The following is a 16,850-nucleotide window of genomic DNA, read 5'->3' on the forward strand; positions in this document are numbered from 1 at the left end:
TATCTCTATTATCTTTTATTGTTTCTTTTCCTGATGTCTACAAATATACCCATTTCTTCCTCATTTTAAAAAACCCTTGCTTGCTCCAACCATCCCCTTTATCCCTTCTTCCTTTATTGACTAAATTCTTCAAGAAACCCAGCTACAATAGGTTCCTTCACTCCCTCTTCTCTCACTTGCTTTTAAACACTACAGTTTGTCTTCTGATTTCAAAATTCAACTAAAACTGTTACTAACATAATTAGTCTGTCCTGAGCTCCAAAACTGTTTTATCAGCTGCCTTTTGGACATCTCAAACTTTATGTCCCATAGACATCTCACACTCAACATGTCTAAGAGAGAACTTATCTTTCCCTCTAAACCCTATTGTCCTCCACTTTTCCATATTACTATTAAGCATACCACCATTCTCCTAGTCATCCAGGCATCCAGATTCACAACTTTCATGCCATTCTCAATTCTTTGATGGCATTCATGCCAAATATTCAGTGTCACTACTTATAATATTTCTACCTTCATGATATTTTGTGTGTGTGTGTGTTTATACACACACACACACACACAAATATGTATATATAGAAATATGTATTTGTTTCTGGTTTTGGTTGTTTGCAGATACTTTGGGGAATGGGACATCTTTTCTGAATTCAGGAAATTAATATCTGTTCACTCTTTCCCTCCCAAATTGGAAAGTCCCTAATTTTTTCTCCAGTTAGAAATCAGATTCGTATATTGTTTCTTTTTAATTAATTGGTCTTATCTAATTAATTGTTTTAGCATATGCAAATCTATCTACCCCTGTATTTAGAAGCCAGACCCAGACTTGATCAAAGGATCTGGTCCTGCTTTATTAGATAATTGATATGCATCACTTAATAAATTAGTATATTCAGAAGATGGAACTTTTGTTTCTTCAGTCATTTTATTTTCACTTGCCAAACATGTAAGCACAACTCTCCATCTTAACTACCTAAAGTAGCTAGTTGGCAAAGATAGAGCACTAGACCTGGAATCAGGAAGCTCTGAGTTCAAATTCAGAATTAGACACTTGCTTGTTGTGTTATCCTGGGGAGTCAATCTGTTTTCCTCAGTTTTTTCAATTGCAAAGTAAGAATAAATAATAGCACCTACTTCTCAGAGTTATCATGAGGATGAAATGAAATAGTATTTGAAAAGCATTTAACATAGTATCTGGCACATAGTAGATGCTTTATAAAATCTGTTACAATTATTATTACCTAAATGGGAGAAAGGGCAATCCTTATGAAGGATCTAATTTAATTTAATTCAGTTAAATGATTTTGTAAAAGTGAGTATTGTATAAGATGCTTAAGGTAATGGAATTCTGTGACTGAGAGGAGTTTCATATTGGCCTCATTACACATTAGATGTTTTATCCATCCATTTTTCTAATGAATCCTCAGTTTATTGTTTACACGTCTACAAAATCCATATTTATTGTTAATGAAAGTTGGTCCACTGTCTGACAGCTTACTTTATGAAAAAAATTTCCCCAAAGGTAATAGTAGGGTAAGCCCAAGACTCTCTTACCATTTTATCTTTACTGGAGACAAGGAAAAATGCATTATACTTCTGATGGTATAATGCTGAATGAAGAAAACAGACTAAAGACTTGGGGCTTTTGCTGGGAGTGTTAACCAAAATATTTTACCTATCTGATATTTCTATATGTTTTTTAATTTTGATCAAAAATTACTATTAATATCTACTTTTAAAGTTTCATTTTATAGGAGAAAAATGACAAGAAGAGCTTTTTTCAGTATATTATGATATTGTCATTTTACGCTTTGAAAGTGATTTGATACTATTTAAACTTATTATGTGAAGTCAAACTGAAAATAATGTTTGAATATTGCTAAAATGCAGACTCATTTTTTCCCATTTTGATTTAGGTAATTAGGCTTCCTTTGTTAAAAAGGAGAGAAATATTCTACTTTCTACCAACAGTGAAAGCAATTTTGTTCTATCTTCACAATCCTTTTTTCCATTTGATTTTTTTACAAAGGTTTTTTGTTTGTTTTTTAATCTCTAAATAGACAAGTACCATATAACCAAAGTTGTCCTGGAAGACTGTAATTTAGTTGAAGAATTTGAATATCAGAATTGTGCTGCTTGTATAAAGGTAGGAATAATATTTATTTCTTGTATTTTAAAGTTTTCTTGGTAAAAGGTATGACACCTAGTCAAGCAATAAGTGCTGTGCTGGGAATACAAAGACAATCTGTGCCCTTGAGGACCTTACAGTGATACACACACACACACACACACACACACACACACACACACACACACACACAAATTTTATGCCAGATAACCTTGGATTTAGGTATAATCACTTTGGGTTCATGAAAAACCTTCATGCAGAAGCTGGACTGATCTGAATCTTGAAGGGAAATCAGTTTTCCAACAATCAAGAGTTGAGGAGGAAGATGCATTCCTGGCCTAGAAGAACAGCCAGTACAGAAAGTACTGTTTCTGAAAGCCAGTTTCAGAAAGTACGGGGAAAGTCCAGTTTTCCTGTTTTACCAAATATTTGGAAGGGAGTAATGTATAATAAATTTAGAAAACAAGTTTGAACCTAGGTTGTAAAAAGCTTTAAATACAAAACAGAAAAGTTTATATTTTATTTTAGAGGTACTAGGGAGCCACTGGTCTTTAATAGATAAGGTGATATTGAGTTTAGATATATATTTTAAATAAATTCCTTTGGGGGCCTTGTGGAGGACAGATTAGAATGGAAAGAAACTTAAGACAGAGTGACCAGTTAAGAGAGTATTGCAAAAGTTCAGGTCAATTCTGTTAAGGAGCCTTAATTTAGACTGTTGATTATAAGTGAAAAGAAGATATATATCTAATGATGCTGGGAAAGGTAAATACAAGATTTGGCAACTAATTGGGTATGTGGAATTTGTTGTGTCCTAGATCAGTCAAACTCATCCAAACTTGGAAAACCACAAATTAATACCTTCTACGTTGTATTGTATTTTTTATGTATTTTGCTAAGCATGTCCCAATTGCATTATAACCTGGTTGGGCTAAAAACCCTGGGTTTGACATGCCCTTGATAGAAGTGGGGGAAGTTGGAATGGGGCAGATTTGAGGGAAAAAATATTCTGTTTTGAATATGTTGGGTTTGAGGCGACTGTGGGAAAGTCTCAATACTTTTCTGTCTATTGAAATTGGATCTTGTGACATCAGCCTGTAAGTGCAATAGCCACTCATGGTCTGAAACTATTGATAAGCAGATTAGAAGTTTTGATCTGTATCCTTTCTGATCTTGAACAGTGTTCATTAGTAATGGTCCTTCTATTGTTGGGGTGCAGAACTAATCAGCTGATTATTGACAATAAAGATCTCATCAATTTTAGCCCAGTGATGACTCAGCTCTCAAGCTCAAGCAATCTGTCAGTTTGAGTCTTTAAATAACAATCAAAGATGTTTTCTACTTTACCCACCTTAACATCCCAGCTAGATGCTTACTTTATTTTTTCCCCTCTTCTCCAGGCTACAAGTAAGTGTAGTACACACTCATACACACACCTCTATGTACACATATATATGCATAAATATCAATAATCATACTTATATGCATATATATTCATATATGTAAAACGGTGCTTATTTTTACTTGTCCTCTTTTTCACTGAAGGTGGACATAGCATCTTCCTTTATAAGTCCAAGTTTTCACATTTTATTCTAAATATACCAGTTTATCATTTTCCATACCACAGCAATATTCCATCCTTATCACTGTATAGTTATTTTAAATAGCCTAAGACAATATTGATAAACTTTGAGATTATGATTACTACCCTTGCTTTTTTAAATATAATAAAATATACTCTTGATCTTTATGTTTGTGTGTATCTCTCATTTTTATAATCTTTCCTGAAAGCAGTATATTGTTGAATTCAGAATTTTAATGTTTCAATTTTATGGGTGAATTCATCCAATTCACATTCTGAGCTATAATTATTTGTTGTTTATTTTCTTCACTATCCTCATGCTATTCCTATTCCTCCTGATCCTTCACTCTATTCTTATTCTTCCTGACTCCCCTACTTTACTTCTATCCACTATGTTGCCCTCCTATTATTTAACCTACTCCTTTCCAACCTTATCTCCTTGCTCTCTTGTTTCTATCTGAATTTAGATGATTTTTATAATCTTCCAAATATTTATGTTATTCCCTCTTTGAGCCCCATTCCTGTTAATCTACACACTCTCCTTCCTATACCCCACTCCCATTCTATTCCCATAATCTCTTAATTCTTTATATATTTAGAAGACTTTTATTCCACTCTCAATGTATATGTTGTAGTTCTGTCTTTTAACTCAGATCTGATGTAAGATTATCTCTAAAAATCCTCCCTTTATTCTCTCCCCCTTCCCTATTCCCTTACCTTCTTATTTCTTTCTGAATTTTTTATACTTGTGTGTATGTGTGTGTCTTGTTTCCTCTTTAACCCATTCCCAATGAGAGTAAGATTCCATTACTAGCAGTCTTCCTTCCTCCATCTAATTCTTCTACATCATTCTTTCTCTCACACCTTATTTGTATGAGATAATAACTTTTTACCTTTTCCTATAAGTTTTGCTTTTTAGAACTACAGCATACTCCACTCTACCCCAGTCTTTCTTTGGAACTACCCAATTATTAATAACAATCTTAGACCTGTGGTTTACATTTCTACATATAAAAAAGTAAACTGTGTGACCTTATTAAGTCCCTTGTAATTAGTCTTTGAATATGTTGCTCTTAAAATTATCTCATTTCTTTTTTCAGAATTCCTTTTCTCCTGTTTTGACATGTGTCAGTAATTCTCTTTTTTGAGGGTCAGTACTGTTGTTAGTTCCTTTCTCTTCCTACAAGACCAAATAGAAGATATATTCAAAAATAAATAGGCTACTTACAGGGAACATAACATGAACACACATCTTGAATTTTTACTTTCTTATAAATATATGAGATCCTTGATTAGATATTTATATATATGTTAAGTTGACACATAATTGAACAAAATAACTCCTATTAATTCTTTGATTTCATCTTTATTAAATGTATAGTCACCCTTTTAATTTTTGGAACTAGTGTCTTGATGTTCTCTTTTGTCATGTTAATATTTATTGATTTTATTGTTTTTATAATTTTACATATAATTTTTAGGATTTCCAATTAGTTGTTTAATGGAGGATTTTAAATTTTTTCTTTCTACTTTTTTAAATTGTATACCCAATTCATTGATCTGTTGTTGATTTTATTGATATAAGCATTTAGAGATAAAAAGTTTTCTTTGATTACTACTTTGTTGTATCCCATAGATTTTCTTAAGTTGTTCATTTTTGCTATTCCCTTTAAAAATTTGGGTGCTATGGCATTTGGTGCATATAGTTTAGTTTTGATATTACTATCTATGGTACTTTTTTTTTTAAACATAATTGAATTTCACTGTTTCTTTTCTCTTTATATTCCATGCTCTTTGGTCTTTTAATGTAGAAACTCCTAACCCTTGTATTATCCTGACTAGCTCGACACTATTTAAATTGTTTTTTTTTCTAGTTGCTTGTAATATTTTCTCCTTTCTTTAGGAGCTTTGAAACTTAGCTATAATATTCTTGTGAATTTTCACCTTAGGATCTCTTTCATTGTTGATTGGTAGATTTTTTTCAATTTCTGTTTTATCTTATAGTTCTAATAAATAGTCAAGGGCAATTTTTCTTAAATTATAATATCTAGCCTTTTTTTTTTTTTTTTTTTTTAGCATAACTTTTAGGTAGTCTCTCCTTCTGTTTTCCAGGTTATTTTTTCTGATAAGATAATTTCATTGTTCTCTTCTATTTTTTCATTCTTTTGATTTTTGTTTTATTATTTCTTAATGTTTTATGAAGTCATTATTCTTCTTTCTAAATTTGGATTTTTAAGAAATTATTTTCTCCTTAATTTTTTTGGATCTTTTTTTCCAATTGACTTTCTTTTCATAATTTTCTTGTCTTATTCTTTTTTTTCCTAATTTTTTCTCAGTCTCTCTTACTTGATTTGTAAAGTCCTTTCTAAGTTCTTGTATGAATTCTTTTTGGAATTGTGACCATTTTACATATTTCTTTGAAGTATCTATTTTGACATCACTGCCTTCTTCAGATTTAAGCCCTAAACTTCTCTATCACCATAGCAGCTATCTATGGCAGTGGTTTTTCTCTTTTATTTTTTTAATAGCCTATTCTTTGGCTGTTAGAGTTGGGGTCTAGTCTTGAGGGTATAGGTTAATTCAGGTTTTGGGAGGTTTTTCTTCTGTTTTCTGAGCTCTTATGGGAACCTTTGTCATTTTGATTCTTCTAGTATTCTATAATTCTATACTACAAGGCTGGATGCAGTCCCTGCTCCTCTGGCTTGCATCTTGATCTGTGAGTGACCTCGGGTGTTGCTCTTTGATCCTGAGCCACAAGGAGGGCCTTTAGCACCCTGTCATCACAAACATTGCACTCCCTGCTCCGTGGCTGCAAACCTCATTTCCCCTCTCTGCCCTGGAACTGAGCCTGTGAATGGCTATAGCCCCCTAGGCCTCTGCCTCTGTGGTTATACTTACCTGCCTAGAGTAACTCAGCCTCATTCTCTCATTTACTTTCAGTCTGTCTCTAGTTTTTTTGACTCTTTCCCTTTCTACAAACATGTCCATGCCTTACTTATCCTTACACCATCCTTACAAGATAACAGCTCTCATCTCTCCCCCATTTCTTGGACACTGTAAATGAGGCATCTATACTTGATGCCTCAGCTTCTGTTTCATTAACTTTTAAACAAAATAATAATAATAATAATAATAATAATAGTAACTTTTAAACCTTATATAGTCTGGCTTCTGACTTCATTATTCAATTAAAACTACTCTCTCCAAAGTTACTAATGATTCTTAATTGCCAAATATAATGGACTCAATCTTCATCTTTCTTACCTTCTCTTCTATCTTGGTCAGTCTTTTTAATACTTTCTCCTCTAGATTTTTATATCATTACCCTCTCCTGGTTCTCCTCTTTCTTGTCTCCTTTGATAGTTCTTCATTCAAGTCTTGCCTAATTACTGTGTGTTTCCTACAGACTTATATAGCGGCTGCCTTCTCTTTACTCCATGCTGTTTTGTTTGGTGATCTTATTGGCTCCCATTGATTTAATTAATCTTTCTCTTGGCCTTTAGTTTTACATCATCCATTAACTGCCTTTTGGAAATCTCAAACTGTAATGTGGATGTCAAACTCAGCATATTCAAAAGAAAGTCCACCTTGTCTCAGAGGTTCATTTTCATCCTCTACTCTTCAAGTATCTATCCCACATAGGCATAATGTTATAAAATGTTGTAATTTATTTCTTCACAACATCTCATAGAAGTCTCCTGATCTTACACAGTCCCCAATCTAATGCATTACTTCTTTTTGGTCTTCCTGTCTTGTCTCTCACCTTTCCTGTCTATATTCCACTCCTCTGCCAAATGTGATCTTCCAAATAAGTTCTTAATGTCCCTCTCCCCCGCCCCCCCAAAAAAAGTTCCAGTGGCTTCCATTACCTCCAAGATCAAATATTGAATCCCCCAGATTCTTGGTTTTGCAACCAAAGTTCTTTACCTGGCCTCTTTTTACCTTTCTAGATATTTTACACTTTACTTTCCTCCATGCAAATTCCAGTCCAACTTCATGAGCTGACTTGATTTTCCTTGATCATAGCATTGTATCTTTTGATTCTCTATTTTCCCTGGCTGTTCCCCATCTCTAGAATGCTCTTCTCTCTCCTTTCTGTCTCTTAGATTTCCTTACTTCATTCAAGTCTCAGCTTCAATCTTGCCTTCTGCAAAAAGGCTTTCCACTTTTCTTTTATCACTGCTGCTAATGCATTCTTCTTCAAATTACTTCCTATTTACTCTATCCAGTATAAAGAAGTCATTGTAAATATAGAGATCTTAAAAAAGAATTATTGGCAATCTCCATAAAAACCACAAGCAGAGGCTCAAAGAAAATATTAATTTTTAGCAAGATTACTTGAAGAAATGAAAAGGAAGATAAAAAATAAGGACTCTGGAGGAAAGAACTACAAATAAAATGAATGATTTGGAAGGAAAAGTATTAAGCTTTACCTTGGAAAACTAGAAAGACAAAAAAACCTTAGAAGATAAAGATGACTTCATATAACAAGAAATGTTAGAAAAAAATCAAAAGATTGAAAAATAGAAGAAAATTCTTTTGGATTCCCCCATTCCATATTAAATTTTTTTCTAGAAATTCATTTTGATTGTATGTGTTTCTTTGTTTTTTAAAACATTTCTTCTGAACAACACATACGTGAAGTTTTGTTTTCTTATTGGTTCTGATACTTTTTCATTTTATTGGATTATATAGTCCATTCACAGTTATGAAAGTTAGGTTTTCATTTCTCCCATGTTTTATAATTCCAAATTATTTTTCTAATTAAGTGTACCAATTTATAGCTCCCTAGGAAGACCTTGGTGAGATTTTCTTCTCACAACCTCTCCAATATTGAATATTCTTCTCTTTTGTCATCATTGCCCATCTACAGGGTATAAGTGGAAACAGTTATTTATTTATTTATTTATTGCTGAGGCAATTGGAGTTAAGTGACTTGGCCAGGGTCATACAGCTAGAAAGTATTAAATATCTGAGACTAGATTTGACTCAGGTTCTCCTAACTTCAGAGCTGGTGCTCTATCCACTGTGCCACCTAGCTGTCCCGAAGCTGTTAATTTTAAGTCACATTTTTCTTATTAATAGTAAGTTGGAGCATTCTTTCATTTGGCTCTTAATAGTTTCCCATTCTTTTTTAAACAACTCTTTGTTCATGTCCTTCATATCTATTATTAGAAGGCTTTTAAAAATAGATTTATATATCATACGTATGCATACATATATGTGTGTGTATGATTTGTAATGTTTAATTGTTTATATAGGTTATAAACTTTTTCTGAGAAATTTTGAAAAACTTTGTTTCCATAAGCCATTTCCCTTTTTACTGTAGGTACATTATTTTGTTAGTACAGAACATTTTCAGTTCCATGTAGTCCAAGTTATTTCATGTTTTGTTACATACTTCTTTTCCTTGTTTGGCTAAGAATGAATTTCAACTATAATTATAGAATTTTATTTTCTTAAAAAATTTTTTTTAACATTAAGGACATGTATTCATTTAGAATATAGTATGAAATATATGATAAGATGTTGTTTTAAGCCTAATTTCTATCAGACTACTTTCCTGTTTGACTTTAAATTAAAATGTAATACTGTGACATCATGGTTCCTACCAAATTCCCAAAGAAAAAATATGAGAATTTATCTCTTTGCCTTCTTTGTGAAGATGGGAAACTGAATCTGGAACATTACATGTCATTGAAAATATTATTAATGTGGTTCATATTTCTAGTAACTTATCAATTTGTTGATTATTGGATAGTTACACCCTATTTAGAATATTATAGTTAAGGTAAGAGATAGCTTGGGCTAGGGTCTTAGACCTAAGAAGGCCTGCAGTTAAGTTTCACTTCCAAAACAGTGGGTTATATACCTCTTGGCAAGTGGCTTAGCCTCTTAATGCCTTAGACTACTCTATAAGATTAAATTTCAGAGAAGCTTCTTCATTGCTACATTGGAAGAAAAAGTTTCTTCATCCAGGATTTTTTCTATATTATTGAAATTATAGCCATTTTACTATTCCCAGCTTTAGGTTAATGTTTGTAGATGATCCAAAAACTGTATGTTTAGTATTTTTTGCTTATTCTCCTATTCCATCATTCTTCCATTTTAAGTAAAAGAATTGAAATCAACTTTATAATCTTCCTTTCATGAATTTGTATCTTTGTGGATTATTGTGAACAAATCTTCATGACACCATTTGAGGTTTTCTTGGCAAACATATGGGAGTGTTTGTCATTTCCTTCTCTAGCTAATTTTACATATGAGGAAACTGAGGAAAACAGAGTTAAGTGATTCATCTAAGGTAACAGAGCTAGAATCTGAGCCCATATTTGAACTTGTCTTCCTGACTCCAGGGAATTTTTCATGAATTGCTGTGGCCATAAAATTCCATCATTTTGTGGCCAACCTTTATAGCTGTCCATTCTTGGTTAGTTCTTAGACAAAAGATTTGGATTTTTGCTAGGACCATACTCATATACTTTCTACCCTAGCAGAATCTGTCTGCCTTGTATTTATGAGACCATACTATCAAGAACTTTTTTATCCATATATGTAAATATCTAGTCAAGGATCTCATATGTTTACAAGAAAATAAAAATTCAAGTTGTATATTAATGTTATGTTCTCCCTCTTTAAATTTCCTATTTATTTTTGAGTATGTCTTTTATTTGGTCTTGCAGGAAGGTGAAATTATGAAAACAAGAGGAAATGAAGAATTCTCAGAAGAGAGGTTTGATACTGCTATCACATATTATACCAGAGCAATTGAATTTAGGTAAGGAGTAAATTGAAAGATATAAATTTTATGGCTAATTTGAAAGACATTTCATTATTTAGATAAATGATAGAACATAAATTTGATATAAGTTCAAATAAGGTTGTTGAAACAACCTAGCCTCAGATACTTACTAGTTGTGTGACCCTGGGCAAGTCACCTAACCCTGTTTTCCTCAATTTTCTCATCTGTCAAATGAGCTAGAGAAGGAAGTGGCAAACCACCCTACTATCTTTGGTAAGAAAATTCCAAAAGAGGTCTTGAAAAGTTGGATATACGTGAGAAATGAAGGAAGAACAAAAGAAAATAATCAGAGATCCAAATTAAAACAACTCAGATTGGCAAAAATAGTTGAAAACAACAAAATATAATGCTCTAAAGTGGTAAAGAAAGTTTCACTTATTTATTGCTGGTAGAATTACAAACTTGAATCTTTTTTTCATAGCTTTTTATTTTTCCAAATACATGGAAAAATAGTTTTCAACAGTTATCTTCGAAATTTTCTCCCTGTCTCCTTCCCCCTCTTAGACAGCAAGCAATCCAATATAGATTAAAAATGTTCACTTCTTTTAAATATGTTTCCATATTCGTTATGCTGCACAAGAAAAATTAGGTCAAAAGGAGAGAAAACAAAAGAAAGAAAAAAATTAATTCCCCCCCCCCCCAAAAAAAAAAAAAAAAAAAACGTTAAAATACTATACTTTGATCCACATTCAGTCTCCATAGTTCTTTCTCTGGTTATGGATGGTTCTTTCCATCACAGTCTGTTGGAATTGCCTTTAATCACCTCATTGTTCAAAAGAGCTAAAGCTTTAATCTTGTTGAAGAGCTGACAGTGTACATTAACATTTACAAAATTAATTGTACCCTTTAAATTATGAGAAGCAGCATATCATGGCAAATAGAGAGCTGGTCTTGAAGCCAAAAAAACAAAACAAAACAATATCAAATTTAGGTTCAGGCCTTGTCTCTGACACATACTGGTTGTGTGAATCTGGGCAAGTCATCTAGCTTCTCGATGCCTTTAGGAATTTAAATAGTAGAGAAGATACCTCCTTATATTGGTTAGAGATAGCTTCCTTATCTAGTTTCTCATTATTTGTAAAATTATGGCTTAAATACCTACTTCTATTATTTAACCAGTAATATTGTTGGAATTGGGTTAAAAAAAGATAATGTCATCAGCAATTTATAAGAATTCAAACCATTCTTGAAGACGTAGTCAAAGGATATTAATAGACAATTTTCAGACTAAGGAATTAAAACCAGAAAAATGCTTTAAATCACTATTAATCAGAAAAATGCAAATTAACACAACTCTGACATACCACTTCACATATCTCAGATTGGATAAGATTACAAGAAAAGATTATTATGAATGTTGGAGGGGATAGGGGAAAACTTAGACACTAATAATACATTGTTGGTGGTAATTGTGAACTGATCCAGCCATTCTGGAGAGCAATTTGGAATTATACTCAAAGGGCTATCAAACTGCATACCCATCCAGCAGTGTTTCTACTGGACTTATATCCCAAAGAGATCTTAAAGGAGGGAAAGGGGCCCACATGTGCAAAAATGTTTGTGGCAGCAAGAAACTGGAAAGTGAATGGATACTCATCAGTTGGAGAATGGCTAAATAAGTTATAGTATATGAATGTTATGGAATATTACTGTTCTATAAGAAACCAACAGGAGGATGATTTTAGAAAGGCCTAGAGAGACTTACATGAACTGATGCTAAGTGAAATGAGTAGAACTCAAGAGAACATTGTACACAGCAACAAGATTATATAATGATCAACTGTGATGGACATGGCTCTTTTCAACAATGAGGTGGTTCAGGCCAATTCCAATAGACTTATGATGGAGAGAACCATCTTCATCCAGAGAGAGGACTGTGAGAACTGAATGTGTATCACAACATAGTATTTTCACCATTTTTGTTGTTGTTTGCTTGCTTTTTGTTTTTTTTCTCTTTTCTTTTTAATCTGATTTTTCTTGTATAGCATGACAAATGTGGAAATATGTTTAGAAAATTGTACATTTTTGACATTGAATATTAGCTGTCTTAGAGAAGGGAGAAAAATTTGTAACAAAGTTTTGCAAGGGTGAATGTTGAAAACTATCTTTGCATGAATTTTGAAAATAAAAAGGTTTTATTTTTTTTAAAAAAAGTCATCATCAAGTATAATGTGCTTGAAAGATTTTACTACACTTTCTTGTATTTTGTTATTTCTAAATAATATATTTGACTAAATATATATTTGTTTGTTTTTTATAGACCTGAAAACCACCTTCTTTATAGTAACCGAGCTCTTTGTTTCCTTAGGACTGGTCAATTCAAGTAAGTATTATTTATTAAACAGCATCACAAAAAATAATGAAATTAATTATAATTTAGCAGAAAAAGACTTGATATCACTGTGAGTTATCCCTGAGTCAGCTCTTTGTATGGTCAGATTACTGATTTGTTAAAAAGGCAGTGTGCAGTTGAAACAACTTCAGCTCTGACTTACTTGATTCAGTTAATGACAGTGATAATGGATAATGGACCAAAGCCATTACATCATCAATAATAATAATTTGATACAGCATTTGAACCTATGTAAACCTGCTACCATAGTGGGGAGAACAAAAGAGCCTCAGAAACAACTTTGCAAACCAAACTATGTACAAATAAAATATATGACAAATTACATTTAATCAGTAGAAAGAAAGAATTAACATTAAGAGGGATAAGGAAAAGTCTTTCTGTGGAAGGTGAAATTTTTGCTGTGATTTAAAGGAAGTCAGAAGACCATGAGGCAGAGATGGAGAAGAGCACTCCACCCATGGGGAACAGCCAGTGAAAATTCCTGAGTTCAAGAGAAGGAGTTCCTTATATATGGGGAGAAAAAGAGGCCAGTGTCACTGGATCTCAGAAGTAGGTTAAGGTGTAAGAATACTGTGAAAGTAGTGATAGGGGGATAAGTTTTGAAGGGCTTTGAAATTTAATTTTGATCATTTGCTCTTAAGTTTGATCCTAGGGATAATAGGGAGACACTGAGTTTATTAAAAAGGGGTAGGGTTGGGACATGGTAACACCTGTGCTTTATGACAATCGCTTTGACAACTGAGTAGAAAGGAGACTAAATTGGGGAGAGACTTGTGGCAGAGAGACCAGCCAACAAGCTATTGCAAGAGTTCAGGCATGAAGTATCTGGTGGTGGCAGAATCAGAGAAAGACACTTATCTGAGATAGTTTATGAAAGTGGAATTGACAAGACTTGGCAAAATATTATCTACGGGATTGTGCAAAGTGCAGAATTGAGGGTGAAATTTAGGTTTAAAGCTTGGTAACTGGGAGGATAATGTTCTTTAATAATAACAAGGAAATTAGAAAGAGGAGAAGGCTTGAGGGAAAGATAAGGAGTTCTGTACAGAGCCTGAATTCTGAAAAGGTGTACTTAAGATACTGATAGCAGGGTGCTTATAATTAAGCATCTACTTAGTGTGATTGATGAGATAATTATTCTCTAGTTAAGCACATATTTAATGTAACTCCTAACAGTTGGCACATGCTCAGTGTGCTGTAGTGATGTAATCGGACTGAGGTATTTAAGGGCTGAGAGAACTGGAAGTCTCAGACACAGAAGAGTCTTAGACACAGACACAGAGAAGATTTGGGACTCCATCTTTGACCAGCTTTATGATGGCTCTCCTGCCTTCATCACATCTCCACCTAAAGACCAAGGCCCATCCTGAGACCCTCTAGAGAGCTAGCCCAGACATTACAAGTTCTTTTTTGAACATGTTGAGTTTGATGGCTATGGGACGTGCAGTTCAAGATGTTTATTAAAACAATCAGTTGTTAAACATTAAGTTCTTCTCTGTGCCAGATATTGAAGGGGAAATATGAAGGGAGGAAAAAAGCCACACTTCTTACTTTCAAGGAACTAATTATCTAATGGGGGAAGACATACCCAAAAGAAGCTAAAAAGTGGACAGTGCGAAGGATGAACAGAAGAGAAAGTAGTCAACAAGGAGGCATAATGGAAAAGTCAGTTAAAGAAATCAGGTCAGAAATGAAGAGGTAGTGAGAGGTACAAGACTGAAGGTCAGCAGAGAAATTAGAACTGAATTTGATTGGAGAATCATCGGCATAAATGGGATTATTGTATTCATGGGACTGGATGAAATTACAAAGTGAAAGTGTAAAGAAAGAAAAGGGTATCAGACAGAGTCCTGTGGGACATCCATGTTTAATGGGCCTTATCCTGTGGGACATCCATGTTTAATGGGCCTTATCTGGAACAAGATCTAGTGTAGGAGACTTAAAAAAAAAAAAAAAAAAGCAATCAAATATATAGAAGGAAATTTAGGAGAATAGTGACCAGAAAACCTAGAGAAAAGAGTATTGACAAGATAGAGAAGAGATGATAAATAGGAAAAAAAGGCTGCAGAAAAGCTGGAAATTGTTTAATCACTATTTCTCCTTCAGTTCTTTTCTAGATACCATAGATTGGTATCTGGCAGGATTACTGCTACAGTAGTCACTGCAACTTCCACTCTCTCCCCCTTAACAATTGTATGCTTGTATTTTATCATAGTCTGACTTCTCAGTTCTTAATTATTTCTTAACTTTATGTTAAAACGTTAGTACTAGCTACCTTATTATTGGTGGTTTATTAACCAATTAATTGAAATAAAATGTGAAGAGAACTCCTCAAAATACCACTATGAACACTTTTCAGTAGAAAAATATCTTTGCTTAAGGAGTTTGTGTGTGTGTGTGTGTGTGTGTGTGTGTGTGTGTGTGTGTGTGTGTGTGTGTGTGTGTGGTGTGAATGATGTGATTGATACTTTTATGAGACTTTAAAGATAAAAATACTTAATGATTTCAGGGCAGAAAATATTATTAATGAATAAGAATGCAGCAATGTGTCTGCAACTTTTTCTTTGAAATAATTTATAATTCATAGTATATGTTATAAAACAAATTTTTGATTTCTTTTTTTAGGAGTGCACTTGGTGATGGAAAAAGGGCCACTATTCTGAAATACAATTGGCCAAAGGTTAGTTTCTTTGGTATTGCTTCCTTTAGTGAATGTAAAATAACTTTATAAAAATTAAACATCTTGTACATATACATCTCTGTGTGTGTGTGTGTGTGTGTGTGTGTGTGTGTGTGTGTACGCACGCGCGCACATCATTTCATGGTTTTGTTTTTCTCTAATAGAATTCAAATCAGATTTTATAATTATATATTACTTTATTCTTATGTCTTGGAACAGTATAGTCTTTAGAGACAGTCAGCTAAAACCCAAGACTAGATATTTAGGATAGAAAATATAAATTTTCTTCTTATTGTTATTATTTAATAATATCTATTAATCCATTAAAAAGCAACTGACTTTTTCCTTTTCCCTTGTGACCTTATGCAACTTGCTTGCTGTCAAATTTAGATTCTTCTATACAAGAAGAAGCAGCATGGAATAGTGGATAGTGACTCTGGAGTCAAGAAAACATAGATTAAAGGCGGAACTCTAACACATACTATGTTACCTAGGATATTTCTTAGTATCTCAGTGTCCACAGTCAGTTTTGTAAGACAGTAATTTTTACATTTTACATTGGTAGAAGCTAGAACTACTTACTCACTTGAAATTCTCTACATCTATTATATTCATAAATTTAGGACAAAAGAAGTTAGCATTATTTTCCTGCCTGATATTAAGTTTCTGTGTTGTGATTTCATGATTATAAAACATTTACACAGATAAATGCTGTTAAAAATAGACATTTGAGATGTAGTTGGTACTGACAGTAGTATTATTATGATCAATTAAATTATATGTAATCAGAGAAGTTCTCCCTCCCCAAAAGAAGATGTTTTGCTGATAACTGTTTTAAAATAAGTGACATATGATTCTTTAAGTTTTTTTCCAGAGGTAAAAAAAGAAAAAAAATCTATGATGGACCTCATTATGATTTGAAACCGATACAGGAGCTCTGCCATTTATGGAAACAACTCCCTTTGGGAGTTGCTACTAGTGGGCTTAGGCTATAAGTGATGTTTTGCTCTCTTGTACATAATGGGAGTAATTGTGATATTAATTAGTCAACAACTATTTATAAAGCATTTCCTATTTGCATACTCTATGAGGGCTACAAAATAAATATAAAACATAATATCATTTGGAATAAGAGTTATCTTCCAATATATCTATGATATAGTTTTCAACATAACACTTTATATGAAGGAATGTTTCTTTCTACATTAGGAGAATATTCAAATCTAGTAATTGTTTAGGTCTTGGGAGCTCAATGGCTACTTTCTTTATGTCTAGGAAAATAAAAAGAAGTGTCATTGTGATGTCTGC

General features: G+C 32.9%; 1 protein-coding gene across 3 annotated transcripts in view; it reads left to right on the forward strand.

Moving 5' to 3' along the window:
* Window positions 1–16,850, forward strand: part of TTC3 (tetratricopeptide repeat domain 3) — a 165,134-nt gene that overhangs the window by 35,087 nt on the left and 113,197 nt on the right. For all 3 annotated transcript variants that reach the window (XM_051984857.1, XM_051984856.1, XM_051984858.1), the window contains exons 8-11: window positions 2,058–2,143; window positions 10,391–10,485; window positions 12,770–12,832; window positions 15,488–15,542. In XM_051984857.1, the coding sequence (XP_051840817.1) occupies window positions 2,058–2,143; window positions 10,391–10,485; window positions 12,770–12,832; window positions 15,488–15,542 (299 nt within the window). The remainder of the gene's footprint in view (window positions 1–2,057; window positions 2,144–10,390; window positions 10,486–12,769; window positions 12,833–15,487; window positions 15,543–16,850) is intronic.

Source organism: Antechinus flavipes, chromosome 3 (genome assembly GCF_016432865.1).
Source record: "Antechinus flavipes isolate AdamAnt ecotype Samford, QLD, Australia chromosome 3, AdamAnt_v2, whole genome shotgun sequence".
In the NCBI taxonomy this organism is placed as follows: Eukaryota; Metazoa; Chordata; class Mammalia; order Dasyuromorphia; family Dasyuridae; genus Antechinus; species Antechinus flavipes.